Source organism: Phalacrocorax aristotelis, chromosome 2 (genome assembly GCF_949628215.1).
Source record: "Phalacrocorax aristotelis chromosome 2, bGulAri2.1, whole genome shotgun sequence".
NCBI lineage: Eukaryota > Metazoa > Chordata > Aves > Suliformes > Phalacrocoracidae > Phalacrocorax > Phalacrocorax aristotelis.
Window position 1 is genome coordinate 31,726,090 of NC_134277.1, and position 16,258 is coordinate 31,742,347.

The 16,258-nt window shown below is 40.1% G+C and overlaps 1 protein-coding gene across 3 annotated transcripts in view; it reads right to left on the minus strand.

Annotated features, from left to right (window-relative positions):
- Positions 1–5,280: 5,280 nt before the first annotated feature.
- Positions 5,281–16,258, minus strand: part of ETV1 (ETS variant transcription factor 1) — a 67,767-nt gene continuing 56,789 nt past the window's right edge. For all 3 annotated transcript variants that reach the window (XM_075082943.1, XM_075082942.1, XM_075082944.1), the window contains 3 exons: positions 14,596–14,765; positions 10,744–10,845; positions 5,281–8,131 (listed from right to left, as the gene is read on the minus strand). In XM_075082943.1, coding sequence (XP_074939044.1) covers positions 7,910–8,131; positions 10,744–10,845; positions 14,596–14,765 — 494 coding nt within the window. In that variant the 3' untranslated portion in view covers positions 5,281–7,909. The remainder of the gene's footprint in view (positions 8,132–10,743; positions 10,846–14,595; positions 14,766–16,258) is intronic.

A 16,258-nucleotide genomic window follows, 5' to 3' on the forward strand; every position in this document is an offset into this window, starting at 1 on the left:
CTTCTCCACTGTCTGTCCCAAGTTGAATCCTTTTATGTTTCTACTAATCCAAAACCCATTTGTAAGCCATGCTAATTCTTATGATGTCTCTCAGTGTCTTTCTAGGTCTCCCATAACCTTAGACGTGGGGATCAGACCGCAGAAGTGGTCAGAGGGGCAAGAGAATGTTACATGATGTGTGGAGCTGCTTTCCTGGCATTTAGCTGGCATAAAGCATTAATAAGTCAAGCTGAAGTTCAAGGACTGGTTTTATCACAGCCAAGCTACGTTGCTTACCCAAAGCTAGATCATGATCATAGCAACTACTCAGTTAATAGATTGCACAGTTCCAGGAACCGACCTTTCCTTATGTGGCAGTGCTTCTTCAGTCATTGAGGCTAGATTCACAAAGAAACTATGTACTATAGAGCAGAGCATAAGAGCATCTAAAAGATAAGGTGTTACTGAGCAGAATATTCCCCTATGTATTAGGAAGAATTAAACACCAAAAAAAATTCATGAAAGCTTGAGTGCTGAGCAGGCACATGCAAGCACTGCATAACACTAACAGTCCTCTTCTCGGTATAGGCATCTATTCTGGGCTCCAAGGAAATGTTTGACTGCCTCAGCTCCTGTGAACTCCCTCCTGCAGTGTATCCTGAAACTAGGAAATAATAACACAAAGCTGTTCTTCATTTTATGTCCCTCTAGAATCAGATCTAGGTCTTCACTCATTTTGTCTCTCCCACATTTCATTCCTGCAGGAAGCAGAGAAGCCCTGGTTCAGCTGATCAGCTTCTGAAAGATTTTGTGGAGGCCCTTGGGTATCCTAAATACTTATGGCTGGGCTTACAGAGCCTTGTAAGACGGAGCAGAGCGGTGGCTGAAATTCCTTTGCAAGCTAGCCTTTGTGGCTAAATCTGCAATGTAGAAATTTGCTAGTCCCAAGAATGGCTGGAAGCTTAGTGCACTCAAGACTTCTAAATGGCCACATGATCTTCGTGAACAGCTGGGGAGGCAGCCTGACCCTACCAGCCACCTTTGCAGAGACCAATGATGAGCCACTTGTAGCAGGGACTGCAGCACATACAGTCTGCCAGCACTGGTCACAAAAGACCACTGTAAGAGTTAAAGGGATGTATAGAGCTCCAGCAGAGAGCTCTATACAAAAATGTAACGCGTTGGCTACATCAGTAGAATTCAGAACACGTACGTTTTTGTTTAATTTCATCTTTTATTATTGGTCTCATGCTATGCCCCAGGTCTTGACCATTTGTATATCTTTCTGTAAAATGTAACAAGTAAAAGTGTCCTGTATATATACCACACTAGATAGGCATACACATTACTAAAAACAGGCCACAGACTCTTTTAGCATAAAGCTACTTAGCTGACTTCAAGGAAGCCATGCTGATTTACACCAACCCACAGTCTGACCCATTATCCTGTAAGGTATTCTTTCTTTTTTCTTCTTAATTTTTTTTTTAATATAGTGGGACAATAAAGTCACTACATTTATAGCTCAGAACACTCTCTGCATATTCCAATATCTTGTTTGCTCTTTTAACAGCTACCAAACACTGTGCAGATGGTTTCACTAAATTATCAACAATCACTCCAAAGTCAGTTCTGATATTCCTGTGCTTAGGGATATACTACCGGGGCCAAACACATCCCTGGTGCAACTCTGTTAGCCTAACACATTTGGCCCACTGACCACAAAGTGCACTGCCTCCAATTACCTTCTCTCTCTTGCTCTTATCTCAGTTTACTGACTCTGTACTTATCTTAGTCCCTTCCTTATCTAAAACACTGCAATCTTCCAGGTCCCCTAATGCAGTTCATGATTTGACTCCTGTTGTTCTCATCTGATATTACGGTCCCTTTCTGTGTTTTACTTTCTCTCTTCCTTTTCCTGAAGCACTCCCATAAGCACTGGGGTCTTAAAATCACTGCTGTTTACAGAGTTTATTACTTTCCATCATTTCTTATGATTCTCCTGCAGCGTGTCTTTCAAATAATTATCTCTGATTTACTTTATCGGTCATATAACCTCCTTCCTGTACTAATCAGCTCTGGATTAGCTAGTTAGTAGGGCCAGATTGCCCTCGACAGACTTTCCCATCTCTGTGCCTCACCCAGGCATGCTGGGATCACGCTCTCTCTGGCTTTCTACATGCACACAGAGCTCCTCGGCAGGTCTTCCAGGGCAGGCTCACCCCAGCTGGCCAGGCAGCAGCCTTAACTGCATATTTCAGCAAACGACTCAAGATCTGAGGAGCCGGCACCTCTGCAGAAACATCTCCTTCTGCCTCTATTTAGGTCGTGTAGCCATATGCCACTCCCTATGCGAGGTTTTGCCTGAAAGCCACCATAGAGAGCCCTTTGCAGTACACCTGAAACACTCAACTCTCTACCTGAACTTCTACGAAGTACCATGGAACTAACAAACAAGCTCACAGTTCACTAAAATATCATGGGTGAGTGAAGAATTGGTTTGAACTATCTTCAGATAGATAGCTGGGTCGTGTCATGGAAGGGAGGGGAAAAGAAAACAGTGAAATCACCTCTACTCTTTCCTTTTTAGGGCAGCAGCAGGGAACTACCATAGCCTGTACTGTAGATTACACAGCAAAAATGATGTTTTGGACCCCAAGTATCTACCTGGTTATGGTCATGGTCCAAGTATGTACCTGGAGCATGGAAAGAGATAGAGACATTTCTTCTGAAAACAAATCATAGCTACGCATAAACTAACAACAAAAAAAACAAACCAAAAACAACGCCAAAAAAATCCCCCAAAAAACAACCAATGGCTGTAATTGCCGCTCTACCGTGCAACTAAAAAGCATGACATGGGCAGAAAAGCCCACAGTGCTTTGCAAGAGTAAAGACACAGAATTATGTCTTACCAGATGCAAATCCTTGATTGTGACCCTGCTTCAGGGTTACCTTCCTGTAACCTCTATTAACAGCAGGAAGGTAATTTCCCAAAGAAACTTCAGAGTATGCTGTTTGTTTTTGAGGTCAGTCCAATAAAAGTATGTAATAAGGATAATACTGCAGCAGTATTAAAAGACATGATACATTTCTAGGGTAAGTAACGCTATAGCTTTGGAGAACATGGTGTATGGACACCTTCTTGGAGATTATTTACCCCTTCTTTTGGTGCCTTGTTGCGTCATTTCCACACAAAAACAATTCTTTAGGAAAATGTCAACAAGACTCTTCACAGGCATTTTCAGACTATTACATAAGAAGATGGCACAGCTACTTCCTTCCCACAGAAATTAAATTGGTGTTCAATGGGGAAAACAGTATTTCAACCTCCCGAGGTAAAAGATGAAGTTAATTTTACCTACCTACACAGTCACGAAAGCTGAGTGGTAACGTACAGTGCTTTGCTGATGCATCTATGATTCTTAGGGATCTGACAGACATCCTCTCAGTAATCTTGTAGTTTTAAAGTGCTACTGCCCCTGGCTTCCCATCCCCCTGCTCTGCCAGAGATTACCACTCCTGTAGCAGAAGCAACAGAAGATGATGCACTGTAGTTCCCTCTTCCATAAGAGAACAAGGAAGGCAGGGCTCAGTCACCTACTGTAGATGCTCCAGTTTCAGCCTGGTATCTCAGCAAAATGCAGGGGGCTCTGAACTGGAGTTTCTGAGGCACAGGCACCTGCTCCCAGCTTCTACCTCCTTTCCAAGCAGAGTAGCCTCTGATTAAAAACCAAACCAAACCAAACCAAACACACTCAAAAACCCCAACATTCCACACACAGAAAAGCCAAAAACCAAAAACCAAAACCAAAAACCAGCAGAGAGAACCAAGAAATTGTTCTCCTATGCTTTTACAGCTAGATCCAAGTATTTCAAAGTGATGATTCTTAGGGTGTAAGAAGCTATATTAATTAGGAATCCCAAAACACCTTGGAAGAAGAGTATTCAGAAAAGTCCTCAGTGCTAATAACGTGAGCACTGAATAGGGCTGTTCATGGGCGCTATTACCTGTAATACGTGAGTTGAAGCTAATGCTCTTCAGAAGAGAAAGTACACCCATTAACAATTCAAAGATTTCCTCACAATACCTTTTGCACACATTGATCTATTTCCTGCTATTAAAAAAAAAAAAAACCAACACCAAAAAAAAAAAACACAAACAAGGCAAAAATATTTACTAGATGATATTGTTCTGTCAAGATTCACTTGCAGCCCAAAACAGTCAGATATCCAAGGCAATAAACCTCTAAGCACTAATCCCTGGGGAACGGTCCCAGGTACCAGAGAATCCTAAAGACAAAAAGATTCTGAGCAAAGGGGTCTTCGCAGGGAATTACTGGAGAAAAGAATCTTTAATGTTCCTGTATCCCAGTTTCCCCTAGTTACCACAGCAGCCAACTCTTAAGTAAAGCAGGCAGATTTGGTCTGACAAGCAGATGAAATTCATGCTTTCAGAGAATGTTAAGATTTGCACCATAGTTGGTGTGTGGGAAAGTTAGACTGGTGTGACCTTGGAGAGAAAAGGCTTCAGCTCTCTGTCATGGAAAGTCATATCCCTAAGGCAAAATTTGTGTGTTGCCCTAAACCTGTAATCTTACCTCCTACAAATGGGTTCTGAGGGGATCTGCCAAGTCCTTATCTAATTTCACCTCCGTTCAGGTACCAGCGCAACTGCACTGCCATGGCAGAGGAAACCTGAGCACCTACAGCCATAACACAGCGCCTGGGTCTTGCTGTGATGCCTCCTGGACTTGCTTCACAGGAGCACCACCGTGGGCTGCCCATTGCTGTGGGCAGCAAAAAGCCACAAAAGCAAACATGCGCAAGCTAACTCCATTACAGCTCCTCCCAAAAACACAGGTGAAGTCTGCAGTTTCCCTCCACTTATGGCACAGCTTGAAAACAAAAAACAAAAAAACTCCAACCAACCCAAAGAAAACCCAGCACACCCCCCCCAGCTCTAAACAACCCACATGCAAATTCAGTAGGGTAGTAAAATGCCCTGTGAAAATGTGTAAAGTGTTCTTAGTCAGAATCACTCTGTCTCTAAATTTACATAGACGATCCTCCTGCCTTTTGTCAGTCAAAGACGATGCTTTGGCAATCTAACTCCTGGCTATAACTCACATATACATACACACGAATTGTACATACTCCTCACTTCTCATTTTTCCCTTTTGGTTACATTTTGCAGGAAGCCGTTCCGGGCTCTGGGGACAGACCTTCATCTCCTCCAGAATAAGAACCTTACTGCAGGGGTTTCTCCAGTCCAAATGGTTAGGAATCCAATACACAACAATCTTGCAGAAATCAGCTGCCAGATTTATTATTCTACCTGAAAACCCCAAACAACCAAAAAAAAAAAAAAACCCCAAACAAACAAAAAAGTGGAATAAAAACAGACTTTAAATAAACCTCTTAGGTACATTTTAAAAAGGGTTAATCAGTTCAGTGAAAGACTTTTATATCTTCTGCTGAGAGATCATGTAATGTTGGTCTGATTGCTTGTTTTGTTCAGTGAGTCACTACCATATACAGATATATATATATTTCTTCTTAAATATTACACATTTGATGCATTTTTCCCTCTTTTTTTTTTTCTCTTTTTTTCTTTTTTTTTCTTTTTTTTTTTCCTTTTTTGTCCAACCCCTTTCCCAAATACCCACATCCTGCCACAGGCAAGAGGCGCTCCATACTGACATTAAAGAATCAAAACCAATCCAAGGACTTTTCATCAAAGCATGTTTCATTTGAACCTTATTTCAATGGAAACCACATTTTTTTAAACAATCTTACTCAACCTTTTCCCTTTCCTTTTTGCTAATTCTGCAACTTTAGACTTCTGATTCTGGGTTGATCACTGAAAATTTAAGTGCCGTTGAGACTTACGGATGACAGAATTAGGTGACATATTAAGGCATATATACACTCCCATAAAATATGTTGTCTTATGAATCTGAGTGAATTAAATACCTGCCCAAATGTTTTTTATGCACCTGCGGCTTCTAGTGACCACTACTTCTTTACTTTTGATTAACTGCATCTTAAAATAGTCATAGCTTAACTAGTGTCTTAACTGACAGAGGATGGAAAATTAACCCACCACCTAGGATTGTCTTTGAAATCCATCCACTACGATGAAAATTATTCTTGTTGTTTTACGGTTATGCATTCATTTTCCTCCTGCTTCTCAGGAATAGAGGAAAATGAGGTACTCCAGGTAACACCTATTTAAATTTCACTGGGCAAAAAAAACAAATCCAGATCTTACCCCTTCTCCCTCCCTTCAAACTAGGAAATATTGTATTTCAGAAAAGGTGCTCATAAGTATTTAAAACTTTTGGGGTTTTGTCAGGGCTTTTTTTTTTCCATTTTACTTACAGAAGAGTGTGTGTGGCTTGTGTTCAAGGTTACCCCTCTCAAAAAATAAAACAATTTGAAAAAATAACAACAACAAAAAAAAACCCTCAAAATTTAAATTGTCTTCTGAGCATATCTGATCACATTTACATTTAGGGTCCAAAACAAGTTGATTGGTAACATCAGTGCCAGCACTACAACGTCATACAGCGACTTCATGGTATTCTTTGACAGTTCGTCTAAGTCTCCATTCCACCGAAAATTACAAAAGGTTCTGCAGAGCTTTCCTTAGCAAGCTGAAGCTTACTAGTCATTTCTGGATGCGCATAAAAGCTGCTTATAGCACAGCTATGGCGTAAGCTATTTTCTAAGCAATAAATGGTTCAAGTCATCTATTTTGTCCTGAAATGCTACCTGTAGTTACAGCATTGCTTATAAATGGTCATAGTAAATTCAGCATCAAAGAGAATATTACAGAAAAAGACAGCAGCAGAAGCATTAGCATTATCTAGTATTTATATATGTTATCAACATAACACAGCAGTAAAAGGTTTAAATGCATATTAATGGGTACCGTGTCTAAAAATTACTAAAGTACCTATTTAGTGTATTGGATATTTTTCTCAAGGAGTGCTTGCTGTGTCTAAACAGCATAGTTAGATATGTGACTTAGTACAGTTAATTCCTATTGATTAAATAACTTATTTATGTACCAAAGGAAATGGAAGGATACAAAATGTTTTCTCCCTCCCGATCATGATCCTGTATTTAATGCTGACATGATCATCAGAAAGCCTTCCACATGTAATTACTATTCTCAAATGGATCTTGAAAGGTCTAAGCCATAGCATGGGTCGTATATGTATAGTAATGTGGCACCTGATATGGCTTGCAGCTTGCAGTCTGAAGTCAGGGATTTTGCTTGGTCACTGCATTTATGACCACTCTGTCATTAAACGGGATTTTTTGGAGGCCATACAAAAAAAAAAAAAAAAAGAAGAAGAAAAAAAAAAAGCGCAAACTCTCGAGATACCTGGTTGTTTTCAGAGGCAAGGTGCAAGGTCTGCCACTGCAAGCTTCTAAATTAAATGCTGTGGTATATGCTTTGCTTCTCTTTTATAACTGCAGAAAGACAATTAAGAATGGCAAGAAACAAATGCCCTAGGCATGCTGTGCTGATATCATCACCAAGTGGTTATTTTGCACAATGAGAATTAACTGTACTACGGATACCCAGAGAAAACGTACAATATCTTATGCCGATATGAAACAAAACAGACATGATATAGCTTTTTTGTACTTAAAACCTGTATGTTCCCTTCCCAAACTTAAGTAAAAAGCAAACCCACCCTTTTCCTCCTGTTACACAGAATAACGTTTAGGTTCCAACCCTCCCCTTTCAAATAAAGTGCGCTGTCCATGGCAGACCATAGGAGTAATGCAACAGGAAAAGCCCCTTTTAGTGTACTATTTAAAAAACAAACTGAAGTCGATTCAGCTTTCCTCTGGGTCTTGTGAAAGAGGAGAAGCCTAAGGGAGGGGGGAAACTTCCCCTTCACTGTCACTGTTGTTAATAGACATAGCCTTCATTATAGGGGTGGGTGTTGCAGCAGCCACCGTCCTGCATGTAGACCATGCTCTCATCAAAGTGGGACAGAGGTACAGTGTCCTCCTCATTGATGTGGCGCTCCATGTCAGTCTTCAGTAAGGGGCGCTGGTTGTCTGGAAAAGCCATGGAGAAAAGCGCTTCAGGGTCGCAAACAAACTTGTAGACGTATCTTTCTCCAGCCACCTTAGGACAACAGAAGGGACAAAAAAGTGTAGCGTAAGGCCTTGTGGTTTTGCAACTCCAAGTTCAACAGTCTTGTGAAGAACTCACCTTCGTTAAGCAATTAGTAACACAGCAGAAGAACTGGTAAGGCAGCGACCTAGCAAAGACAACAGGGATCTGCAGAAGCAGACTGTGCAGAGCACTCTCGGTTTTGCCACACGTGATATCCTTTCGGAAAATGGACTAGGTATTCTACTTCCAAACTTTTGTTTGTGATCGTTTCCTATATTTAATCACAAATGGAACTGTTCTTATGGGAAAATGTAAACAAATTGTCACTACAGTGGCAAAACAACATGACTGAGTCCAACACACTGTGCGAAGTGGAAAAAGAATCACATTGCATGATAGAGATCTGAATTTCACTTTACACAGATTGATTCATACTTAAGTATAAAAGCACTTAGTTATAGTGCATGCTGATTGTACAGGGACAGCGTAAGCAAATACGTAGGCTAATATGTACTTAGCAATTGCTCATACAAAGCTGGGACATTTGGATTTGCTTATGGAGGGGCAATTACTCCAAAGAACCTGAAGTTTTCCCTTGTTCAGAAATAGCGCTAAATGTCTGCGCTTCATCTTCCTAAAAGCTGAACAACGATAAAAAACATACAAAATTATTGCCTTATTTTTAAAAAAACTATTGCTTTATTTATTTTAAAAAAAGCCAGTATAGCGTCTTCTCAAGCAACTTATTTAAATAATTACATTTTAAAATATGAACGCTGTTGCGTGCTCATGGTTTAATAAAATTATTTTAAAGTAACAATCATATTGTTTGCTTCTTGCAACTCCAGCTAGCACGGCATTGGAATTGAGTGAATGAAGGTGGCAAAAGCGTTGCAAACTTAACTCTGTTCTTATGGGCGCAAATTAGTCTGAAGCACCTCCTCGAATTTTCACCTTATTTATTCTACAAATAATGTAAAGCTTTGTTAGAGGCTATATCTGCAGCAGAATTTTTTTCATCAAATTAATGTCGCAAATTTGACAGACTGAAGGCTGCATTCAGAAATTGGGCATTTGTATGACCTGTTATCATTGTTTAACTTAGAACAAGAGGGGGAAAATGGGCATACAAACCTTGCCGTAAAGAAACCTGCTATAAATCTATAACCACCATTAGTTTTTAACGTACATTAACTGGCCAGATAGGGTGATTCCAGGGCAAAGCTCAAACATTGCTCTGTCAGAAAAATAAACATCCAATCTAGCTTTTAAAATGTGTGTTAGATACATTTTTATAGATAAAAAAGTAGCAGTTTAAGAGGTAGCAAGCTAGCTGTCAGAAGTACTTGTAAACCTTTCATGTTCACTGGGTGTGTGGGCTGGGTAGCCTTATCAGCCTTACGGTATTCCTGTCGCCACCTTTTCAACTTGTTTCACCCTCTTTGCTACTTTTTCTTGCCTCTGTGCTGCCTTTGAACTGTGCCGGCACAGTTGCCCATGCTGCTGAGTTGTAATCGGCAACAAGGACCTCCTCTGCCTGAAGCACCACCCAGCAAAATCAAGCGCTTCTGCTTCTTCCCAGGTGGACCCAGACTCCAGTCCACTTTACAAAGACACAATGCGCAGTTATGTGACAGACAAAAATGTACGATGCACTGTGCTGCTGAAGTTCCAGAAGCCAATATTAACCCAGGTTGCTGCCAGAGTTGACTCCTGGAGAGTGACAACGGAGAGCATTGCAACGATCCCATAATCAAAGCAAGAGGACTTGTAACAGGCAACTCCAAACTGAGACTTCACAAAACCTGCTGGATAAATTGCCCAGTAACTTGAGCTGAGAGCACTGTTTCCATTCATGGAATTGGCAAATGGCAGGTTTAAACATGTTAGTCATCACAGGTCACAAACCTAGTGTGAAAAGGTACGGAACAGGTTTTACAGCACAAGGTGTTCATTATAATCTCTGAACACACCTGTCAGATGCAGCAGACAGGTCTTCCTATTGATTTCTCAGTCAATCTACATAGTACTACATAGCAAGAATTAAAAACCTACATGTAAATCAGCAAGCCACAGCAGAGGGACATGCTGAATACTATCAGTAAGACCAGACTGTTATATATATAAATTATTGTGAAATACTTCTCATAATTCAGCCTATTATAAAATATTAAATTCCACTTAAAAATGGTATTATTACAACACTTTTGGTAAAATATTAAAGTATTTGGTATATTAATAGGTATAATTTTTCTCCCCTATCTTGCACTTACCAAAGTACCCAAGCGCTGGGCAGCTAATTTAGTTCTGCAAAACATTATTCATACCATACCCTACTGATTGCCTTTCCCAGGTGCCAGGAAGCTCTTTTGGATATTTTTGAATGTTAGGTCTTTCCCTGTAATTATGATGTGCATTGTGTGAACTAAAACCACAGACTTTTTTTACATAGAAAAAAGTATCTTGATGCATATACTGGACCTGGTAGGTAAAGAAGCTTAGTGTTTGCATAAATAGATGAAAAACCTATCTAAGCAATGCATTTACAAGCACTCCTCATAAACTGACTTACAGATTAACATGCAACACTGGTGAAATTTCATACAAAATTAGCTACTCACCTTTTGCATGATTCCCTTTTCATAATAATAGCGAAGTGATCGGCTAAGCTTATCATAGTTCATAGCTGGCCTATTTTTCTGAATCCCCCAGCGACGTGCCACCTGCCACAAAAATGGATTAGCATTGATTTGTTAAACGCATTTAACAAGCAGATCTTATCATCAGATACTTTATTTGGGGATGGAGGACTGGGAACCCTGCAGGTGCAACAAATAAACACAAGAGAAAAGGTTACCATGACCTGAATTTCCCATGTACTACTACAATTTTTAACTGGACACACAGTCATCTGTTAAACTTCAAGCAGACTTATTTGCAAATGTGGTGGAGGGTTGGGGTTTTTTTTTTGTTTGTTTTTAATAAAGAAAACAAATGAAAAAATAAAGCCATATAAAGAGATGATGCACAAAAAATATTTATCAGGTTCCACCAGAAAATTTTCATGAAAGATGAAAACTTTTCTTTAGTTTGATACTGTGGATAACTGTACTATTCCTGTGTTTTCCTTACTGTCAGAACACTCAGTTATATTAAACACACATGCATACACACTTAGTTCATGAACTAATACAGACTGTACTTGGAATGACAGCGATGTTGAAATTATTAGGAGACACAAGTCAAAAGCCAACTCCCAGTCTTAAATATTACTTCAGCAAAGAAAATTAATTACCAGAGGAGGCAGGGCAATTGCCTAGAAGAACTAAACGGTAGTATGAAGAATGGGACAGAAATTTCATAGTTGCAGATGTATAATTTTCCTTAAAAAATAATAATAATAAGGGAGCTGCAAGCAGCTCATGAAGCCATTCTATAAAGAACAATATCCCTTCTACTCTGACTTATAATTTTTACTTGCCTTTACGCTTCCTGTTTTATTGCCAAAGGTAGTTCTGGACAAAGAGACCTTTGTTTAAAGAGCTTAACTGCTTATTCCCCACCTGAAATTATAATCTGCTGTTGGTGACATTTCAATTAATGGCTGTACAAATGACTATCATGTCACCAGAGGGAAAAAAAGTCAGAGCTGATGAACTCTTTAAAGTGCATTTTATAAAAATGTTTGAGAAGTGCATATGCATACAGCTCTGGAAAAAGGAGAGAGTATCCAAGCAGCTTGCCTGCAGACTGCTCCGTGAAACTTTCCCATAGGTGCCTGGAGCCTTTTGATGCAAACCATAGATGACATACAGCACTGAGAACTGAATGGGACTAAATAACACCAGCAAAATCCATGACTTTGATCTCCATCTGGACAATAATTTTTAAAATTTATTTTTAAAGCATTATTTCCTTTCAGTGGTGCAGCTTTTCAGGCTTATGTAAATTATCATGGCTCTGCTAACTTCAGCTATGCTATAGCTGTATTTAAACATACCTCCAATCATGTCAATTTATTCCAGCTGTAGATTTGGCCTAGATGCGTAACCTTGATTCGCCTATTCGTCTTTGTAACACATGCCTACATCACTCTTTATTTATTCCTGCCAAGTTTTTTCCTGCATTAATCAGAATCCTAAAAGTCCCCAACATAAAAGGCTTGCATAATAAATGCATACACAGCAAAGATAACGACAACAAAATAATGGCTAAGAATATGCTATATTGTGTGGTATTTTGACATTCCTAAATAAGCAAGCGGGTCCAATAGGAGTCTTGGTGAGCAAGTCTTCCTGTCCCTGAACTGCACAGCATTTATCAAGTCTTGCTCTGTGGAAGGGGTTCAGGCTTCCAGCCTTCCACCCCAGCTTCCTGCTGAACGTTCATGTCCCTGTAACAAGGCAGCATAAATGGACTTATGCCCAATGCTTAGCCTCCACAGTTCACAGTTATCTACCTTCTGAATGAACTATGGTGCTCAAGGAGCTGATACATATTCATTTCTGTTCTCACCTTTCGTACAAGGACATAAATGTCCAGGAAGGGATGGGATGGAAAGGTCACGTCATTGACAACCTAACCTGCCACAGCTGAACCAACAAGCTCTTTGTCTTGCCTTCAATTCATACTTGGCAACCAACAGAAGTGCACAACTTCCCATAGGCTATTCTTATTTTAATCAACAGTTTCTGTCAGATCCATGACATTCATCTGAAAACAAATCAGGCACCGTGGTACTCCCTAAGTGCACACAGGAGTGAGCAAGTTTCAAGTAGCCTGCCTCCTCCAGATCTTGGATGTAGGGCTGCTCAAAAATACAAAGCAACAGACAAGCAGATGATCTGGTTAACTTAAATCAGAACACCCAGTTCTTCAGGGAATTACACAATAAGGAAACCTTAGGGTTTTGGTTTGCTACTTTCTCTTGCTTAGTTAATAAAATATACAAAGTTCTTGCACCATCTGCTGGAAACCATTTTTCAATAAATCTTTTCAATCTTGAAAAACTTTGGACGCACCTTAAAGACAAGACAAAACTAAGAGCGTAAAAAATACTAAGACTGGGGCAGGGAAGAAAAATCAGGTCTCATTCACCAAAAGCAAGCAAAAGCCTTTCCGAAGATTTCACTCTCTTCTGAGCCAGGCCGCACAATTAAGAAGCCCATTTAGCCTGCCAAGGCTGCAGACTTTGACTGAGACTGATCTGTGGTCAAACCCTCAGATGCACAATGCCAAGACCTGCCACGGTGACTATCACAAGTGTGGGGGAAGCTCAGAAAAACCAGAGACAGCACATGGGTCCCTGCAGCAACCTGCCCCTCAGCCAGACCATGTTGGGAAGGAAAGGAACATCAGTCCTGTCTCCATCCCCAGCTACTCTACCATCCCCTTAGGGCTGTTGGCAGACGATGTAACTTAAATGCAAGAAAGCTTTCAGATTGCTTATTTCAGCAGATGGATGGCAAACAGCAGAAATAGCTGGTGCAACGCAGAAGCAGCCTTACACCCCCAAACCTTCCTACTCAGCTCTAATTCAGAGGGGATCCTGACAGAAAATTTGCTGCTGTCTCCTCTATTACCCAACCCTGTCCAAGGGGCAAAAAAGTAAACCAGGATGATACTGCGTTTTGACAACCTAATCAAATCATCCATATCAGTACTATAATAAAAGTCAGGCACAACAGACTTTCTAACAGTTTCCATGGCTGTTTAGAACACAGGATGGATTATTTAATGTTACCTAGTCAAAAAAAGTTTATGTAATAAAATGTTCAATTTATTCCTGTTTATCACACAAGTGAACTAAGTCATGCTTCAGCAAATGTTCATGAATACAAGTAATTTTTTCTACCCCATGAGTCCTTCATGGTTGAGGGGAGCTGTGCATGTGCACGAGTGTTTGCAAGTCTAGGACCTAAGCATGCACTAAACAATCTAACAATACAGATAAGCAGGAAGACTCAGAAGAGGGGTTTTAGTATAATTTTGATGGGATTTTACTGCCTAATGTTCTTGACCTCCTCTTTTGCCATCTGTCAGACTTGGGGTCTTTCACTCCACAGCCTAAAAGTTCCAAGTTCCCACACCTTCACACTGAAGAATATTTGAATATTTGGAGAACATGATGATTGAAGGTGTTCAAAGACTATTCAGGGACAAGTTTTCAAAGGATTTTGGAACACAGCTCTACCCATAAAGTGGTTCTGAAAAATCTGGGCCCCACAACTAATGCCAAGTATTTTTTTAACACTAGTACTTGCAATATTTTTATTATTTTGTGGGACTAGGAATCAAGTCTATTCTTAACCACACCTAACTAAAGCACTTCCCTTGCCAGTCCTCTCTATCACCCTTCTAAAGTGCTACTGAAACAAAATACTGAAGGAAAACAAGGCCTAAATCCAAAGAAGCACTATTAAATTTGCAGGATGGGGCAGCGGATATCAGGGCATGCTGTCCGTCTAACCCACCTCCTCTGGCTCAATCAGTTTGAATTCCATGCCTCGGCCAGTCCACGCTATGAAGTGAGAGTTTGATGGATCATCAAGAAGAGCTACCAAGAATTGCCACAGCTGAAGCGAGCCTCGCCGTTGATACGTAGGTCCCTCGCGGTACATGCCTGGCTCCTGTTTGACGTCACCTGCACAGAACAGCAACAACATTAGATGAGCAATGTACACAAAGCATCTTCACTCAGTTTGTCAGGTAAACCAGCAAAGCGATCATTAAGGTTAATAAAACAGAGGGAAAGAATTCTTACTACCTAGCCACCCACAAATGCAATATTCCTCTGTTGGCTGCCAATTGTAAACACTCTTACAGTAATATATTCATATACTAAAAAGTACCTAATGCAGTCATTATTTGTGGAACTCCCCCTAAGCCTAAGCCCATTTACTTCTGATAAATGCAAATCTCGCTTGCAAACCATTTTGCAATATCCTCTATCTGAAAGAGCATGAACTATTTTTGTAAGCAACTCTGATGTCTGAAGAACTGCATTTGTGTACTATACTTCGCACAAGCCCCAGTTTGGAAATGTAATGTACGCTTCATAAAGCTGCAAAACCCTTTTGAGTGAAACTTCTTTTGCATGCAAATGCTTCCAAGGAAAATTTGACAAAGTATTTGACTTGGACTTAAACAGCATGTGCTTTATGTATAGGCATGCAAATCCTGCAGATACGCGAGTTCCTCTGTGGCACATTGGACTTGCATATAAGCACATATTACTTTTACTCATATCTACATATTAGATTAGTATTCCCCCTGAAAAGCAGTAAGTTCATTTTTCTAAAATTTCAAGTCCAGAGGAAGCTTTTAAAAAACAACAAGAATAATATTCTGCTAGCTGTTGCACAAACTGCCAATGAAAAACCATCCTGCAACATCCATGCTATGTCTCCGTTGTTTTTAAATCATATTCATACCAAACAACTCATGCAAACAACAACAGCTGAAAGGTCTGACGCTGAAGCAGAAAATATTTTTTTCTGCACACAATGACAGCAACCCTTGATATGCTGGTAAAACTCCTCATTTCAACTACCAGACCAGCAATACCCGCCAATAAGCAGTGTGCCCTGGTTAATACAGAAAGCCAGGATGTAACCTTCAACCACAACATTAGGATGCTCTGATGGCCATTAGAGCACGGCTCCGTGTAGTGAAAGTCAGAATAATAATATTAAAAATGGAGCACTTCCTTTTGTAATCAGGAAAGAAAATTGAGCCAATAGCTGTGGAAAACAAATAAATCAACACAAGGCTTTTTGGTTTATACGAGGTTCAAGTTCCAGTCCTGAAAGGCCTTCTTTTTCAAGGACAGGAGTTTTCTTTTAACGATAGCTGAGCAACACACAAATAGCAAAGTGCAGTATTACAGAGGATCAGATTCTCCACCTGTGCTGATCTTTGATTTCACAGAATCACAGAATTCCAAATGAAGCAGCTGAGAATCTACTTCTGAAACATCAAGACTAGTCCTGGGCTTATCCCACTTTTGCTTTAATGTCCAAAACATGACAACACATCTGCTGTTTTTTCCTCAGAAGTCATCACGCACCAAGTATAAACACACCTCTTCGTATAACAACATCAGTCTTCTAGAGTACAAGGTGTTATCTCAATGGA